The sequence below is a fragment of the Chiloscyllium plagiosum genome, unplaced genomic scaffold (genome assembly GCF_037043375.1).
Source record: "Chiloscyllium plagiosum isolate Xiang-an unplaced genomic scaffold, Cpla_swu_hap1 HiC_scaffold_2, whole genome shotgun sequence".
Taxonomy (NCBI): Eukaryota; Metazoa; Chordata; class Chondrichthyes; order Orectolobiformes; family Hemiscylliidae; genus Chiloscyllium; species Chiloscyllium plagiosum.
This window is the reverse complement of record NW_028270140.1, coordinates 33,514,460-33,532,257: the sequence shown is the minus strand read 5'-3', so window position 1 is coordinate 33,532,257 and position 17,798 is coordinate 33,514,460. Positions and strand designations below refer to the sequence as shown.

The 17,798-nt window shown below is 40.5% G+C and overlaps 1 protein-coding gene across 1 annotated transcript in view; it reads right to left on the bottom strand.

Annotated features, from left to right (window-relative positions):
* Positions 1-10,121: 10,121 nt before the first annotated feature.
* The window catches only part of gda (guanine deaminase), a 57,241-nt gene continuing 49,564 nt past the window's right edge, over positions 10,122-17,798 (bottom strand). Inside the window, exons 12-14 of the mRNA XM_043716437.2 lie at positions 15,991-16,109; positions 15,859-15,886; positions 10,122-12,373 (exon numbers count right to left, since the gene is read on the bottom strand). Coding sequence (XP_043572372.2) covers positions 12,306-12,373; positions 15,859-15,886; positions 15,991-16,109 — 215 coding nt within the window. The 3' untranslated portion in view covers positions 10,122-12,305. The remainder of the gene's footprint in view (positions 12,374-15,858; positions 15,887-15,990; positions 16,110-17,798) is intronic.

Sequence of the window (17,798 nt, the reverse complement as noted above, 5' to 3'; positions counted from 1 at the left end):
GGACTTGACTTCATATTACAGCAGCCCTGAGGAACTACACAAAGCAGGTGAAATTAACAAGACAGGCTTCCAAAGAATGAAATCAGAAGGGTCCAACGCACCCTGTGTTTATAGATTACCAGAGGTGCACAATCAAGGCCCCCCTCCAGACCCAGAGTCTCACTTCCCAGCGCACCAACACACAGGCTGGAAAGGAACTGCAACGAAAACTAAAACACCTGGTAGATGAAACAACCCACTCCATCTATGCCACCCAGAAATTTCTTAACATCATCAAAGACACCAAGATAGTGGATGACAAGGTCATGGTTTCCTTCAACGTGACGTTCCTATTCACATCAATAATCATCACCTTAGCCAACGAAACACTGGCCTCACTGCTTGATGAACCAGGCATACAAACACCATCAGCAAGGAAAACATCATCAAACTATGGGACCGGTGCCTCACAACACACTTCACCTTCAACGACAATGTCTACAAACTAATCAACGGGATGCCTATGGGATCACCAATATCAGGACTTCTAGCAGAAGCGGTTATGCTTCCCATGATCCAGCCTAAGCTTTGGGTCAGCTGTGTGGATGATACCTTTATCATCACGAAACATGACAAGCCCGAAGACACCCACAAACACAAGAAACCCATAAACAGTATCCTCACCGGTATAAAATTCATCAAAGTGCAAGAGAACCATAACTGACTCCCCTTCTTGGACATCACAGTAGAATGAAAAGCCAGTGGAGAACTGCAGACCAGTGTTTACAGGAAGGCTGCACCCACTGACCAGACACTAAACTGCAGAAGCAACCATCCCAACACCTTCAAATGGAGCTGCATCAGGACATTGTTTAAATGAGCTATAACACACTGCAGCACTCTAGAACTATGGGAAGCTGAGGAGAAACACCTGTACAACGTATTCAGGAACAATGGTTACCTGATAAGCTCAGTTGGCCGATGCTTACACAACGGACCTAAACAGGAAGACACAATACGCCCAGAGATTCTAATCACCCTACCATATATCAAAGACATTTCAGAGGTGACCACCAGACTACTCCGGCCCCTAGGCATCGTGGTAGCCCACAACCACACTAAAACAACTGCTGATGAAGTTTTTGAAGAAGTAACAAAGAGGATTGATGAGGGCGGAGGGGTGGACATGATCTATATGGACTCCAGTAAGGCGTTCAACTAGGTTACCCATGGGAGACTGGTTAGCAAGGTTAGATCTCATGGAATACAGGGAGAGCTAGCCATTTGGATACAGAACTGGCTCAAAGGCAGAAGACAGGGTGGTGGTGGAAGGTTGTTTTCAAGACTGGAGGCCTGTGACCACTGGAGTGCCACTGTGAACATTGGAGGTATAGTTAGTAAGATTGCAGATAACACCAAAATTGGCGGTGTAGTGGACATCGAAGAATGTTACCTCAGAATATTTTGATCAGATGGGCCAATGGGCTGAGAAGTGGCAGATGGAGTTTAATTTAGATAAATTCAGGTCCGAGGGACTGTTGCTGAACAAAGAGAGCTTGGAGTGCAGGTTCATAGCTCCTTGAAAGTAGAGTTGCAGGTAGATAGGATTGGGGAGAAGGCGTTTAACATGCTTTCCTTTACTGGTCAGAGTATTGAAGACAGGAGTTGCGAGGTCATGTTGCGGCTGTACTGGACATTGGTTAGGCCACTGTTGGAATATTGTGTGCAGTTCTGGTCTCCTTCCTATCGGAAAGATGTTGTGAAATTTGAAAAGGTTCAGAAGAGATTTACAAGGATGTTGCCAGGGTTGGAGGATTTGAGCTCTTGGGAGAGGTTGAATAGGCTGGGGTCACTTTCCCGGAATGTTGGAGGCTGAGGGGTGACCTTGTAGAGGTTTAAAAAATCATGAGGGGCATGGATAGGATAGAATCTTTTCCCTGGGGTGGGGGAATCTAGAACTAGAGGGTATAGCTTCAGGGTGAGAGGGGAAAGAAATAAAAGAGACCTCAGGGGCAACTTTTTCATGCAGAGGGTGGTACATGTACGAAATGAGCTGCCAGAGGAAGTGGTGGAGGCTGGTACAATTGCAAAAGGCATCTGGATGAGTATATGAATAGGAAGGGTTTGGAAGGATATGGGCTGAGTGCTGGCAGGTGGGACTAGATTGGGTTGGGATATCTGTCGGCATGGACGACTTGGACCGAAGGGTCTGTTTCTGGGCTGTACATCTCTATGACTGTATAGTATTGTCTAATGCAATGCAACTCTTTTGACCTGAAGATGTCCATGCACAGAATATTCTTTTACTGAGTGCTACATTATTGGATGCTACTATCTAACTCAGAATGATACAGCACAGGATACCCATTGTGTCTACGAAGAACATAAAACCATAAGAAATAGGAACTGGAGTAGGCCGTTCAGCACCTCCAGCCTGCTCTGCTCTTCAATAGGATCATGTCTGATCTGACATTCCATACAAGCCTGTTACTGTGTTCTTTCCCAATACCCACTCATTCCACAACTCATCAAGAATCTATCTATCCCACCCTGAAATGTACACAGGAACACTTCACCCAAAGCTCTTGAACGATTTCCAAAGATTCATAACTCTCTAAGAGAAGACATGCCTCCTCATTTCAGTCTTTAAATGGTTATATTTTATTCTGAGCCTATGCCCTCTGATCCTAGACACTCTCATGTGGGGAACCATCACCCTGTCAAGCTGCTGAAGAATCCTATTATGTTTCATTCTTCTACACTCCAGTGAGTAGAGTCCCAACCTACTTCACCTTTGCTAATAAGACAGTCCCTCCATTCTGGGGATCATCCTCATGAACCTTCTCTGTACTGCCTCCAGTCAAATGATAACTTGCCTCAAACAAGGGGGGATGAGTGTAGTTTGGTGCTCGTCAGTTGGCATTTATTGCTGACCAGATGTCGTCTCACCAGCATCTTGTGCAGTTGCAGTAAGACATCCCTACTTTTATACTCCAACCCCCTTGAAATAAGGGCCAACTTTCCATGAGCCTTCCTGATTACCTGATGCACCTGTGTGCTAGCTTTCTATGTTTCATGTATAAGAATCACAAGTCTCTTTGTGTTGCAGCTTTCTGTGATTTTTCTCCATTTAAATAATAATCTGTTTGTGAGAAACGAAGCTCACTCACTTCAATAATTTCAGTCCGAGACAAGATCTGAAGCAATCAGTATGTTTATTATATGTTTGCAAGCGTGGTGCCTAAAATAGACACACAGAGTCTAGCAAGTACATATCTTATATAGGATTCACTACTCCAAACCCAGTGCCCATTACTATTGTTTATCTCTTGTCTTATCCGGCCTTGTGCATAACAAAGTACAAGTTTTACTCGGCCATTTCACCACATCCTGTTATATATTTTCTCCTTCACTGCCATCTGTTTCCCTTACTTGTGACATTTCCTCCTATTTCTCAACCATATTGATCCTTATGACCTTTTAATTGGGGCTTGTTTTATTTGCTTTTGCAGAAGTGGGAAACAGATGCTTATAACTACTATTTGTACAAGCATATCTGGCTTTAACCTACGTCCTCACAGCACCTTATCTATTTATTTGTGACATCTACCATTGTTTGCAGGCACGTTTCATTCTTGTATGCACGTTTTAGCTAATACAAAAACAATTATATATTTCCTTCACATAGTTTTCATTCTTGTTTACTCAGCTCTTGGTTGAAACAATTATACACTGGTGTGAGTGCATTTACCTTGCATAAGTAATTATGGTTGCAGAAGTAACACTACTTTACCTATATCCCACATGTTTTTTCACATTTCTCCATTTACCAACTTTTTGCCCACTTGCTAAACTTATCAATATCACTCTGTAAACTGTTTGCATCTCTCTTGCTACCTGCCTTTCCACCTATTTTTGTGTCATCTATAAATTTGGCTACAACCCAGATAATGCATTGACACGACTCTTTTTGGAGTGATCTAGTTGGTCCCACCCTGTCTCATTTTTCCATTGAATGCTGTCATTTTTGTTTCCCATTCAAGCATTCAGGAAAATCATCTTTCAAATTTAAATCTGCTCCCACTAATCTGCTCCCACTAATCTCTCAGACAACACACTCATTAAAACTTGCTATTTTGAAACATAAAAACCCATTGACTCTGGTTCTTTTATCAAATGTTCTAAATCTGAGTTCTCTGCTTACTCTTTGCTAATGGAAATAATTACTTCTTCTTTATTCTATCAAAGCACCTCATGGTTAAGGTTATGAAAATTAATTACACTAATCTGAAAGATAAGCTATTACCAATGAAACTATTGCTTACCTTCAACTTTTCTTTTTTATTATATTTGTCGTTTTTTAACTCAATAATTTTCTGATGCTTCTGTGCTATCTTCTTTGCATTTTTTTCCTTCTGGGAAATTAATGATATTTTTGAATAAATTTCAACATGTTTTTGTAATACCATTATACATTGCACAAGACCCACGTGCACAAACCAGCTATGTCTGAATATGTTTCATCCCTAATCTACAGAGCTGATTAGCATTATGTGCTCATTTTGCTATGCAACCTCTTAAATTTCCTGTAAGAGGTGGGAATTGTAATAATGGGGAAGAATTTTTGATGTTTCTTTCTGTTTGATTGCATATCATGGTTTAGAAGATAAATGGTTTTATTGTCAGACTTTGCCCCAGAAAAGAGATTGATTTGAGAAATAGTTCAAACAGTTCATTATCTTCTGTTTAACTTATGTCCCACTGATGTAATTATGTCTTGTTTTATACATTTTAATTATAGTAGGCTGATGATAAAATTCTAATCAGCTACAACCTGCCCAAGAACTCTTAACCCTTTGACTCTGGCCTTTGTACATTCTCTATTCATTTACCTCTCCATTACCAGCTATGGATCCATCAAATGACAGCATCTGATCCTCCTAGAGTTCTGTTTTTCTTCACCTTTCTTTCCCCCTTTAAGACCCTCATTAAAACACACCTCTTTGATTAAAGTCCTCTATTACCTTCCTCTGCTAGCCATGTTTGGGTGGTTATGGTCCTTTGAAGCACTTAGGGATAGTTTACTACATTAAAGGTGCTATTGTGACTGAGATGGAGTGGGAAAATAGATTAAAAGGCATAACTGTAAAAAGGAGTTAAAGAACCATTACACAACTGACAGCAACTATACCTTCCTTCAAGATGCAAAAACTCAAAATAGATCAAAAAACCATGGCTGACAAAGGAAGTTCAGGAATGTATAATATTAAATGAAAAAAGTGTATAAAGTTGGCATAAATAGAAGTAATTCTGACAAGGTTTTAGAATATAGGAAAGGCGAAACGAGAAATTGATAAGGAAAAGGAGAAAGGACCATAAATGGCAAAAAGCATAAAAACAGACTCTCAAAGCTACTTCAGACAGATACAAAGGAAATATTTGGCTAAAATGAATGTAATATAGACACAGCCAGAATAATTTGTAATGTGGAATAGAGAAATGGCAGAGGAGCGAAAATATTTTGATGTTTTATTCTTTCAAGAAACCTTCCAGAACAATGGATCCAAGTGACTAGGAAGAATGAGGAGATGAAGGAAATTAGCATTAGTAAGACAGTTGTACTGGAGAAATTAATAGGGCTGAAAGTTGATGAAAGAGGTGGCTCTAAAGGTAATCAATATATTGGTACTCAGCTTCCAAAATTCTATAAAGCCTGGAGATTGGAAGGTGGCAAATATTGTCCCACTATTTAAGAGGGGAGTGAGAGAGAAAAGAGGAAACTACAGATCTATTAACATCGGGAATAGAGAAACAGCTAGTATCTATTATAAAGATTGGGATAAATGATGATAATGATATGATTGGGCATAGTCAGGACAGACTTGCAATTGGGAAATCATGTTTCACAAACATCTCGGAGTTTTTGAAGATGTTACTGACAAAGTGACGAAGGTGATTATATTCTTAGATTTGCAGAAGGCTGTGGACAAAGGCTTCCACAGGAGGTTCGTTATAAAAGTTAATGCACATAGGCTGGGAGGGAATACATTAGCTTGGATTAATGATTGGCTACCAGACAAAAAACAGAGAATAAGTATACATGGGTATTTCTCACTTTGGTAGGCTGTGACTAGTGGGGTACTGCACTTGAGCCCTAATTGTTCACAATATCTATCAATGATTTCGAGGTGAACATTTCCAAATTTGGAGATGATGCTAAGCTAAATGGGAATGTGTATTGTGAGGAAGGTGTAGAATGGCTTCACGAGGATTTGGACAAGCTTAATGAATGGGCAAGAACATAGCAGATAAAATATAAATTGGGAAAATATGAGGTTTTTCACTTTGGTAGGAGAACCAGGTATGCAGACTGTTTCTTATATAATAAGAGGTTAGAACGTGCAGATGTACAAAGGAATCTGGGTGCTCTCGTCAATAATTCACTGACGTGCAGGTGGACCAAGCTATTTAGAAGAATAATGGGACCTTTGCCTTTAACAAAAGAGGATTTGAGCGCAGAATTAGTGAAGTCTTGGCTTAGTTGTACAGGAACTTGGTTAGATTGCACTTGTAATACTGTATGCCAGCATCTCCAAATCGTAATACTGTATGCAATTTTGGTCTCCTTATCTCAGGAAAGATATCTTTGCCGTAGATGGACTATAACTAATGTTCACCAGACTTGCTTCAAGCATAGTGAGACAATCTTATGAAGAGCAATTGGGTAAATTGAGCCTGAATTGTTTAGAACTTCGAAGAATGGGAGGTGATCTCATTGAAAATGACAAAATACTTACAGAGATAGTCAGGGTAGATATGGCTAAAATGCTTCTCCTGGTTGAGGACTCTAGAACTAGGGACAAAATTTAAAAATAAGGGGAATGTCACTTAAGTCTAAGATGAGGAATAATTGTTTTACTCAGCGGGTTGTGAACATTTTTGAGTTCTCTACTTGATTGGGCTGTAGAAGCTCAGTTTTCGAGTATGTTTAAGATCAAGATTGATAGATTTCAGACTAATGGTGGCATTCAGGGTTATGGGGATGGTTTGGGTAAAAGTCATAGAATCATAGAGTCATACAGCATGGAAACAGACTTTTCAGTCCAACTAGTCCATGCCGACCAAATTTCCCAAACTATGCTAGACCCACCTGCCTGCATTTGGCCCATATCCCTCCAAACCTTTCCTGTTTGTGTACTTATCCAAACGTCTTTAAATATTCTAACTGTACTTGCATCCACCACTTCCCCTGGTAGATCATTCACACATGAACCACTCTCTCTGTAAAAGATTTGCCCCTCATGTCCTTTTTAAGTCTTTCTCCTCTCACCTTAAAAATATGCCCCCCAGTTTTGAGCTCCCCACCTTAGTGAAAAGATCTTTGCTATTCACTTTATCTATGCCCCTCATGATTTTATAAGCTTCTATAAGGTCACTCTTCAACCTCATATGCTCCACTGACAAAAGTGTGAGCCTATTCAGCCTCAGCTTATAGCTCACGTCTTCCATTCCTGCCAACATCCTGGTAAACCTTTTCTAAACCCTCTCCAGTTTAATAATATCCTTCCTATAACAAGGAACTGCACATAGTATTCACCAACAGCCTGTACAACCTCAACATGACTTCTCAACTCCTGTACTCAAAGGTCTGAGCAAAGAAGTGTTCAATTAGCCATGATTGCATTGAATAGTGGTACAGACTCAACAATCTGAATGGACTACTTCTGTTCTGATGTTCCAATATGAATACAAGTTACTATCCGTGAAAGATTTGATTGCTTGTTTCTGTCATGGTTGCTGGTTGTTCTTAAGTGCTATAATGTGCTGGTAAATTATATTTTTTGATGCTGGTTCATTAATAATTCCCATATGCGAAGTAATTAGCAAATCTCAAACATAACTAAATTAGTTGGTTGCTTTGTTAGGAATCAGAAGGCTGTGGGTTCAAGTTTCATTCCAGAATTCTAAGCACAATGAAAATCCAGGCCAACACTCCCAGTAAACAACTGAGGGATTGTTTCACTGTCAGATGTGCCATCGTAGAGACAAGATGTTAGCCTAACACCTTCTCTGGTGGATTAAAGATCAAAAGATTAAATAAAGAACAGGGGAGTTTTCCCTGGTACAAGACTTACCTCTCAAACAACAAATGGTGCAACTTTTATCATACTGCTACTTATGGGAACCAGCCATGTAGAAATTGGCTGCCATATTGGAAGAGTGACTACACCTCCAAGGTATTTCATTGACTGAAAAGCAATTTGGGATTTTTCACTGTGGAGCTGGCCCACACATACAGATTGACAGTGGGGAGGACTGTTGTAGGTAAGAAATTGTTATTGCCATTAGGACATCCTGAAATGAAAATACCTTTATAGAAGTGAGGGAGAAAATGGATCAGATATACAAAGTACAAAACTTGCACTCATTGGAATATTTGCGCAAGGACATTTAAATAAATGTTGAATTGCACTTCATGGTCCACGACTGCATCATTGTTGTATATGAGAAAAGCTATTTTATTCCACTAAAGAACCATGACTTGTAGATAATTAGCAGGGTGATCACTTAGATCATCATGATACAAGGTGATCAAAAAATAACAGATTGGTGCAGATGTTTGGAATAAGATATCATAGTCTAACTTGAGTTTGAAGATCTCTTTCACATAACTTGTGAACTCTCAGAAGGGAAACAGTTACAGCTTGTTCAGCTAATTTCTTCTAAAACTGTAGAACTAAATCTGAAAGTGAAACATGAAATTAAGTGTTTATGTAGTGCAATTATTAAGTGCTATATGGTTTACAATGTTTTGAACACGAAGGTTAGATTCCATCATGCCTATGCAGAAAAGGACTTTGACCTTTGCTGGAAATTGTCATGAGGAGACAAAAGCAGAAATGTACATTCCCTCCATTAATACAAATAATTGATTGGCATTGCAATTTAACATTTGAAATGTAAATTCCAAAAATCATTGAAAACTGGCTGTTTGGGATGGTTATTTCATTCAATCAGATACTTATACTCATATTGATCTACCCTGGTATTAGTGCTCCCTTTGAAGTCTTGCCTAAACTCTTCTTCAACTTATCCAATCAACACAAATTTCCATTACATTGCCCCTCATGTTGTTAGATTAGATTATATACAGTGTGGAAACAGGTCCTTCGGCCCAACAAGTCCACACCGACCCACCGTAGCGCAACCCACCCAGACCCATCCCCCTACATTTACCCCTTCACCTAACACTACGGGCAATTTAGCATGGCCAATACACCTAACCTGCACATTTTTGGATTGTGGGAGGAAACCGGAACACCTGGAGGAAACCCACACAGACACGGGGAGAATATGCAAACTCCACACAGAGTCGCCTGAGGCGGGAATTGAACCCGGGTCTCTGGCGCTGTGAGGCAGCAGTGCTAACCACCGTGCCGCCCACCTAGCTTCTCCTTAAATGCTTCTGTATTATTCAACTGAACCTCTCCCTCTGATAAACCATTCTACATTCTCAACATTCTCTAGATAAAGACATTTTTCTTGAATTCCTAATTGGATTTATAGCATTTTCTTATATTTACAGAGATTGTGTGAAAGTGTTTCAGCCTTTGAGTCAAACGTTCTGGATTTGAGTCCTGTTCCAAGTCTCAATGACCAGATGTGTTCATAACATGGTCAAACAAGTTGAGTATCAACCTGCAAAACCTTGCAAAGTGTGTCAAGCGCAGATAGTGAGAACAGGGAGGTTCCTGCTCGGGTTTATAATGGAAAGGATACCTCTACCATCACTAGCTCCAGACTATAGTATCTGTGTAAAAGCGCATGTTGCCACAGCAACCTGGATTCCCTGAGTGAAGTGCAACATGCTACAACCATCTTAGATTTATGACCCCTGGTTTTTTACTCCTATGCAATTGAAAACACCTTGTCAATGTCTACTCTCTCAGACCCTGTCATTTATTTAAAGTCTTCTTGAGAATCATCTGGCCAAATAATGTTGTGTTCTGGTGATGCACAATTAACTCTTATTCTTTGTATGAGAAGCACATGGAAAATCACAACAACAAAAATATGACTGGACTGAAAACATATTTAGTTTTGAGGCCTCAGTCAATAATTCATCACTGAATATGTTAACAAGTTTGCAATTTATTTATATAGTCAGATATCTTTCAGAGCAAAATATAGTGATATTTATTTAGATAGCAATTTACATTTGTAAATTGTTATGTAATACTGCATATTTATTTGACACAGGATAGTATATAAATCATCTGAAGTTCTGTACTAAATAAAAAATAGAATGCCCATTATTACAAGATTTAACGGGAGGTAATGCTGTTATTGCTAAACTAGTAATCTGGAGACGCAGGTAAGGTACTGGAGCCCTGGGTTCAAATCCCATCATGGCAGATGGTGGAATTTGAATTCAATACAAATCTGGAATTAAAAGTCTAATGATGACCATGAATCCATTGTCAATTATTAGGAAAAACCCATCTGATTCACTAATGTTGTTTAAGGAAGGAAACTGTGTTCCTTACCTGATCTGGCCTACATGTGACTCCAGACCCACAACAATGTTATTGACTCTCAACTGGGCAATTAGGGATAGGCAATGAATGCTGGCCTGGCAATAATACCCACATCCTATGAATGAATTAAAAAAAACCTACAGATTGGGCACAATCTGGAGTATCTAGCATGCATGCATATGTAAGTATAAATTACTCATCTATTCATTGACTCCAAAACCTTCTATCAGAATTGGGCACAGGAGCAATTTTTTACATTGTTTAAAAAAGTATGATATTATTACTTTTCTTGTAATCATCCACATACACAACTTTTGCTATTATATGTTACGTGTTAACTATATTCAAAAGCTAATTATCTGAGGGTGTATTTATTGCCAGTAGCCAAACAAAGCTCAATACATTTCCTAGTGTCTTCCCAACTCCCTAAACTATATGTTGCAGCATAGCAATGATGCTAATACTATAATGAGGAAGTCCGAACCTTGGCTTATTTCTGGACAGGGCACTGTTAATTCTCATTTGCACAGTTTCCCATTTCTGTACTGCGTTCGTATAGTTTCTGTGGCATAGGAATATAGCCATACAGCCCATTGTCCCACAAAAAGCCATTAGGTAGCCACTGACATTTTCATTCCATCTGTAATTTTCTCATAAACAGAAACATGGACGATGGAAATAGAGGTATTATTTAAATATAAATTGTTGGTTAGATCTCAGAGGGAGTGTTGTGTCTGAATCTGGGCTTAGCCTTGGAAATGATGCAAATTTACTACAATGGGACCAGGGAGGAGTGACTTCAGTTGCGTGGAAAGATTAGACAATCCTGGATTCCTCTCTCCAATGCAGAGAGGAGCAAGTGAAGATTTAACGGCAGTATTCAAAGACATGAAGGCTGATAGAGAAAATAAGGAGAAATTGTTTCCACTGAAAGGATTTTGATAACCAGAGGACATAAAGTTAAACTAACAAAAATATCCAGAGAGGCGACGAGGAGAATTTTGTTCACACAGGGATTTATATACGACCTGCAATATGCTGCTTGAAAGGGCAGTGAAAACAGAATCAACAATAACTTTATGAAGGTAAATTGAAGAAATGCTGGAATGGGAAATATCAGGAAGGGATGAGGAAACTGGAATTAATTGGACAGCTTTTTCACAGAGTCAGCACAGTCTGATAGCCCAACTGGCTTCTTCTATGCTGCGTCACTGTATGAATGTTTGTGCTTTCTTCACCTGTTCATGATACCCAGGTCAATGTCCCTCAACTGCCCTGGATGAGGGAAGTCAAACTCCTCTGATGCTTGATTCACTTTCTGTTAACCTTGACTGGAATATGTGTCTGTTCTGGGAAATGGATTTGTCCAGGAATGATGTGTCTCAAATGCCGCCTAGTGCTTGGATTCGTGAAGTAATATTGGATGGTGCCTATGGGCATGGTATGTCCAGAGAAACCCAAATTAAGTGTCAAAGAGGGAAAAGTAACCCTTGAGAAACACATGGATGGATTTTACAAGTAAATGGATAACAACACAAATGAATTCACTGACTCTCAAAAACCAAACTGCAGATGTATCAATCACTACAAGGTATTCTACACCATTGTCAAGTGATGGGATTTACCATATAAAGCCCTAGCCTAATTATAAAAAAAAGCAGCTGATGAAACAAAAATCATAACATAGTAAGCAGCAACAATAAGCCTTTTATAATCGATGTTTGCTATGATTAAAAATATTATGCAGTAACTGTGTATATCTGCCTAGATTTAGGTAGCATTATTGTTCTAGGCACTTGGGAAAGGCACCACTTTCTTGCCAGCCACATATACTTCCACCATGTTCCGGTCATCTCCTAAAAGGACAGAAATATTAAATGAATTACATGCAATTGTAAACTTTCAAAATAAATGCTCTTTCCTTAATACAACTCCTGACTTACTGATGCCCCTGATTCTCACTGATACCATCATAACAATTGTCAAATGCTAGGATTGTGTTTACTTAGATTTCCATCATCTCCCACTCTCCATAATGTTAGTGTCCACATGAATGTAATGGGCTGAATGGCCTCAATCTATCATGATCCGTCCATGATTCATCCAGACCATCCACTGCTACATACCCTCAATCATACTAAGTCTCTTTCAAATATTACAAATCAGCTCAAAGATCTGGGCTTGCTCCTGGATCAGCCATGCTTCAATTTTAACATCTTCATCCTTGTTTCAAATTTTTCCATGTTCTCACCTCTTCCCTATCTCTGGAATGAAAAGCTTTGAGCTACTTTATTCTGATTCCTAGTGCATTGCCAATTTTACTCATCCTCCAATGGCAGCTCTTTTCTCAAAATACTAGAAGAAAATTAGCAAGAATTATCGGTGGGGCAAGGCCAATTATAATACGATTAGGCAAGACTTAGGATGCATAGAATGGGGTAGCAAAATACAGGGGATGGGGACAATTAAAAAATAGAGCTGGTTTAAGGAACAGATATTGTGTGACCTTGATAGGTATGTCCCTGTCAGGCAGGGCAGAAGTGATAAGGATAGGGAACCGTGGTTTACTACAGAAATTGCATCTCTTGTTAAGCGGAAGAAGGAGGCTTATGTGACGATGAGATGCGATGGTTCAGATGAGGCAATGGAGAGTTACAGATTAACTAGAAAGGATTTAAAGAGAGAGTTAAGAAGAACAAGGAGGGGACCTGAGCAGTCTTTAGCAGGTAGAATAAAGGATAAACCTAAAGCTTTATATAGGTATGTGAAGAATAAAAGGATGACTGGATAGGAATACGGCCAGTCAAAGACAGAAGTGGGAAGTTGTGTGTGGACCCTGTGGAGTCCGGAGAGGTGCTAAACAAATATTTCTTATCGGTTTTCACTCAGGAAAAGGAGAATATTGTAGAGGAGAAGAATGAGACACGAGATATTAGACTAGAAAGGATTGAGGTTAGTAAGGAGGAGGTGTTAGAAGGAGTGAAAGTAGACAAGTCCCCTGGGCCGGATGGGATTTATCTGAGGATTCTCTGGGAAGCTAGGGAGGAGGTGTTGAAGCCTTTGGCTTTGATATTTGAGTCGTCATTGTCTACAGGTTTAGTAACAGTGGACTGGAGGATTGCAAATGTTGTGCTCTTGTTCAAGAAGGGCAGTGGAGATGACCCAGGTAATTATAGACCAGTGAGCCTTATGTCTGTTGTGGGAAAAATTTTGGAAAGAATTATAAGAGATAGGATTTATAATCATCTAGCAAGCAACAATTTGATTTCAGATAGTCAACATGGTTTCGTCAAGGGCAGGTCGTTTCTCACAAACTTCATTGAGCTTTTTGAGAAGGTGACCAAGCATGTAGATGAGGGTAGGGCAGTTGACGTGGTATACATGGACTGCAATAAAGCCTTCGATAAGGTTCCACATGATAGGCTGTTGGATAAAATGCAGGGGCATGGAATTGAGAGTGATTTAGCAGTTTGGATTAGAAACTGGCTTTCTGAAAGAAGGCAGCGATTGGTGGTTGATGGAAAATATTCAGCCTGGAGTCCAGTTACTAATGGTGTGCTATAAGGATCTGTTTTGGGACCACTGCTGTTTGTCATTTTATAAGTGACTTCAATGCAGACATAGATGGATGGGTTAGTAAATTTGCAGATGACACTAAAGTTGGTGGAGTAATGGACAGTGTGGAAGAATGTTGCAGGTTGTGGGGGGACTTGGATAAACTGCAGAATTGGGCTGAGAGGTGGCAAATGGAGTTCAATGCAGCTAAATGTGAGGTGATGCACTTTGGGAAGAATAACAGGAAGGCATAATACTGGGTCAGTGGAAAGATTCTTGATAGTGTGAATGTGCAGAGGGATCTTGGACTTCGTGTACATAGATCCCTGAAAGTTGCCACCCAGGTTGATAGTGCTGTTAAGAAGGCATACAGTGTGTTAGGTTTCATTGGTAGAGGGATTGACTTCCAGAGCCATAATGTCATGCTGTAACTATACAAAATGCTTGTGCGGCCACACTTGGAATATTGTGTACAGTTCTGGTCGCCCCATTACAGGAAAGATGTGGAAGCATTGGAAAAGGTGCAGAGGAGATTTACCAGGATGTTGCCTGTGGAGGGAAGGTCTTATGAGGAAAGGCTGAGAGACTTAGGTCTGTTCTCACTGGAAAGAAAAAGGCTAAGAGGGGATTTGATAGAGACATACAAGATGATCAGAGGATTAGATAGGGTAGACAGTGAAAATCTTTTTCCTAGGATGATGACGTCAGTTTGTACAAGGGGCCATAAGTACAAATTAAGGGGTGATAGATTTAAGACAGATGTCAGAGGTAAGTTCTTTACTCAGAGAGTGGTAAGGGTGTGGAATGCCCTGCCTGCCAATGTAGTTAACTTGGTCACATTAAGGAGATTTAAACAATCCTTAGATAAGCACATGGATGATGGTGGGATAGTGTAGGGGAATGGGCTTAGGTTAGTTCACAGGTCGGCGCAACATCGAGGACCTAAGGGCCTGTTCTGCACTGTATTGTTCTATGTTCAATGTTCTATCTTCTAAAATTCCATTTTGCATCCTAAAGCCTGGCCATGTTGGTATTGTAGACTTCTGGGTCATGTAGACCTTTGGAATTCTGCATTTACTTCTGTATGAAATCTATCCCCAAGATTGTGGACTGATTGCAATATGTTAAAAATTACCTTAGTGATTCAAGAAGAATTAGCTTCTCATTGACAATTAAAAACTAAAATAAGCAACGTATCACATCTACAACCCATGGGGTATCCCAGGATCAGTTTGGTCCTTGTACATAAATAGTCGCTTAGTAATATGAAACTTGAATATTACAGAAAATTGAGACCTGTTGCCAAATCATTTTTCTTTAAATGGCTTATTCTTGCTTGCTAGAAGTGATATATCTCATCATATGTAGGAACTTGTTCTCCACAATCAAAAGGAATACGGTCAAGCCTTTTTTTAATTACCCAAAAGCATAAGGTATATCTTTATTTTTACCACCCCTTTTGTTTTCTCCATTGGCCTTGGCAAATCTGTTGCCAACCTATCATCACCCTTTGCTCCTGTAAAATAATTGTGATTGTTTGAAATTTGCCATTCTTGTGTTTGTCCTGATGAGTGCAAGAATTAATGTTTCGGCAACGTCTCTCTTTTTAGCAAGATTCATGTTTAGTTCTTCTTAATCAAATAAATTCTAGATTAGAAGATTATCTGTATGTAGAGGGATTACTTCATAGTGTAGCATACTAGAACACCAAAACTTGATCAATATCTGGAATATTGTGAAGTTGCTGAGGATTTATGTAAAAATTGCAATAACATTTTGAACTCACCTAAGTTCAAGAACTTCTGGAAAATATCCTTGAAAATTAGAAGGAAGAATCTCAGTGAATTTTCAGATTAATTAAGATACTGAAAGCATTCTTTCTCATCTGTGTTTTGAAATTAATGCATCATATAATTACCTCCTGTGTGTCATCAGTGAATACATCAAATGGACTATTTGGGACATTGGTGTTGACAAGGATTGCGTCAAAGTCCTTCCCTACCTCAAAGTTACCAGTCACGTTATCAAGGCCCAATGCTGCAAAAGACAAAGCAATTCTTCATTCACACTCTTAATCTTGTATTCACTTGACTCACAAAAGGAGTTAACAGTTACATGGACAGTCTGGACAAATTGGGATTGTGCGCCTCACAGTGTAAGAAGTGAAGAGGAGCTTTGATTAAAATCAAATGTTTTGACAATGTCAATAAAGAGAAACCATTTATAATAGCTCAAGAGTTGATAATTAAAGGACACAGATTTAAAGTGATTGGAAAAGGAACCAAAGATAAAATGGAGAGAAAATCGCATTTTTTATGCAATGAATGGTTAGGAATGGGAATGAGTGATGGATTAGGTAAAAACAATGACTGCAGACGCTAGAAACCAGAGTCTAGATTAGAGTGGTTCTGGAAAAGCACGGCAGTTCAGGCAGCATCCGAGGAGCAGTAAAATCGACGTTTTGGGCAAAAGCCCTTCATCGGGAATACAGTCAGAGTGCCTGAAGGGTGGAGATAAATGAGAGGAGGGTGGGGGTGGGGAGAAAGTAGCATAGAGTACAATAGGTGAGTGGGGGAGGGGATGAAGGTGATACGTCGGGGGGAAGGTGGAGTGGATAGGTGGAAAAGAAGATAGGCAGGCAGGACAGTGCTGAGCTAGAAGTCATGGGGACAGTGCTGAGCTAGAAGTTTGGAACTGGGGTGAGGTGGGGGAAGGGGAAATGAGCAAACTGTTGAAGTCCACATTGATGCCCTGGGGTTGAAATGTTCCGAGGCAGAAGATGAGGCGTTCTTCCTCCAGGCGTCTGGTGGTGAGGGAGCGGCGGTGAAGGAGGCCTAGGACCTCCATGTCCTCGGCAGAGTGGGAGGGGGAGTTGAAATGTTGGGCCACAGGGCGGTGTGGTTGATTGGTGCGGGTGTCCTGGAGATGTTCCCTAAAGCGCTCTGCTAGGAGGCGTCCAGTCTCCCCAATGTAGAGGAGACCGCATCGGGAGCAACGGATACAATAAATGATATTGGTGGATATGCAGGTAAAACTTTGATGGATGTGGAAGGCTCCTTTAGGGCCTTGGATGGAGTTGAGGGAGGAGGTGTGGATGCAGGTTTTGCAATTCTTGTGGTGGCAGGGGAAGGTGCCAGGATGAGAGGGTGGGTTGTAGGGGTGCGTGGACCTGACCAGGTAGTCACGGAGGGAACGATCTTTGCGGAAGGCGGAAAGGGGTGGGGAGGGAAATATATCCCTGGTGGTGGGGCCCGTTTGGAGGTGGCGGAAATGTCGGCAGATGATTTGGTTTATGCAAAGGTTGGTAGGGTGGAAGATGAGCACCAGGGGTGTTCTGTCCTTGTTACGGTTGGAGGGGTGGGGTCGGAGGGCGGAGGTGCAGGATGTGGACGAGATGCGTTGGAGGGCACCTTTAACCACGTGGGAAGGGAAATTGCGGTCTCTAAAGAAGGAGGCCATCTGGTGTGTTTTGTGGTGGAACTATTCCTCCTGGGAGTAGATATGGCGGAGGCAGAGGAATTGGGAACACGGGATGGCATTTTTACAGGAGGTAGGGTGGGAAGAGGTGTAATCCAGGTAGCTGTGGGAGTCGGTGGGTTTGTAAAAAATGTCGGTGTCAAGTCGGTCGTCATTAATAGAGGTGGAGAGGTCCAAGAAGGGGAGGGAGGTGTCAGAGATGGTTCAGGTAAATTTAAGGTCAGGGTGGAATGTGTTGGTGAAGTTAAG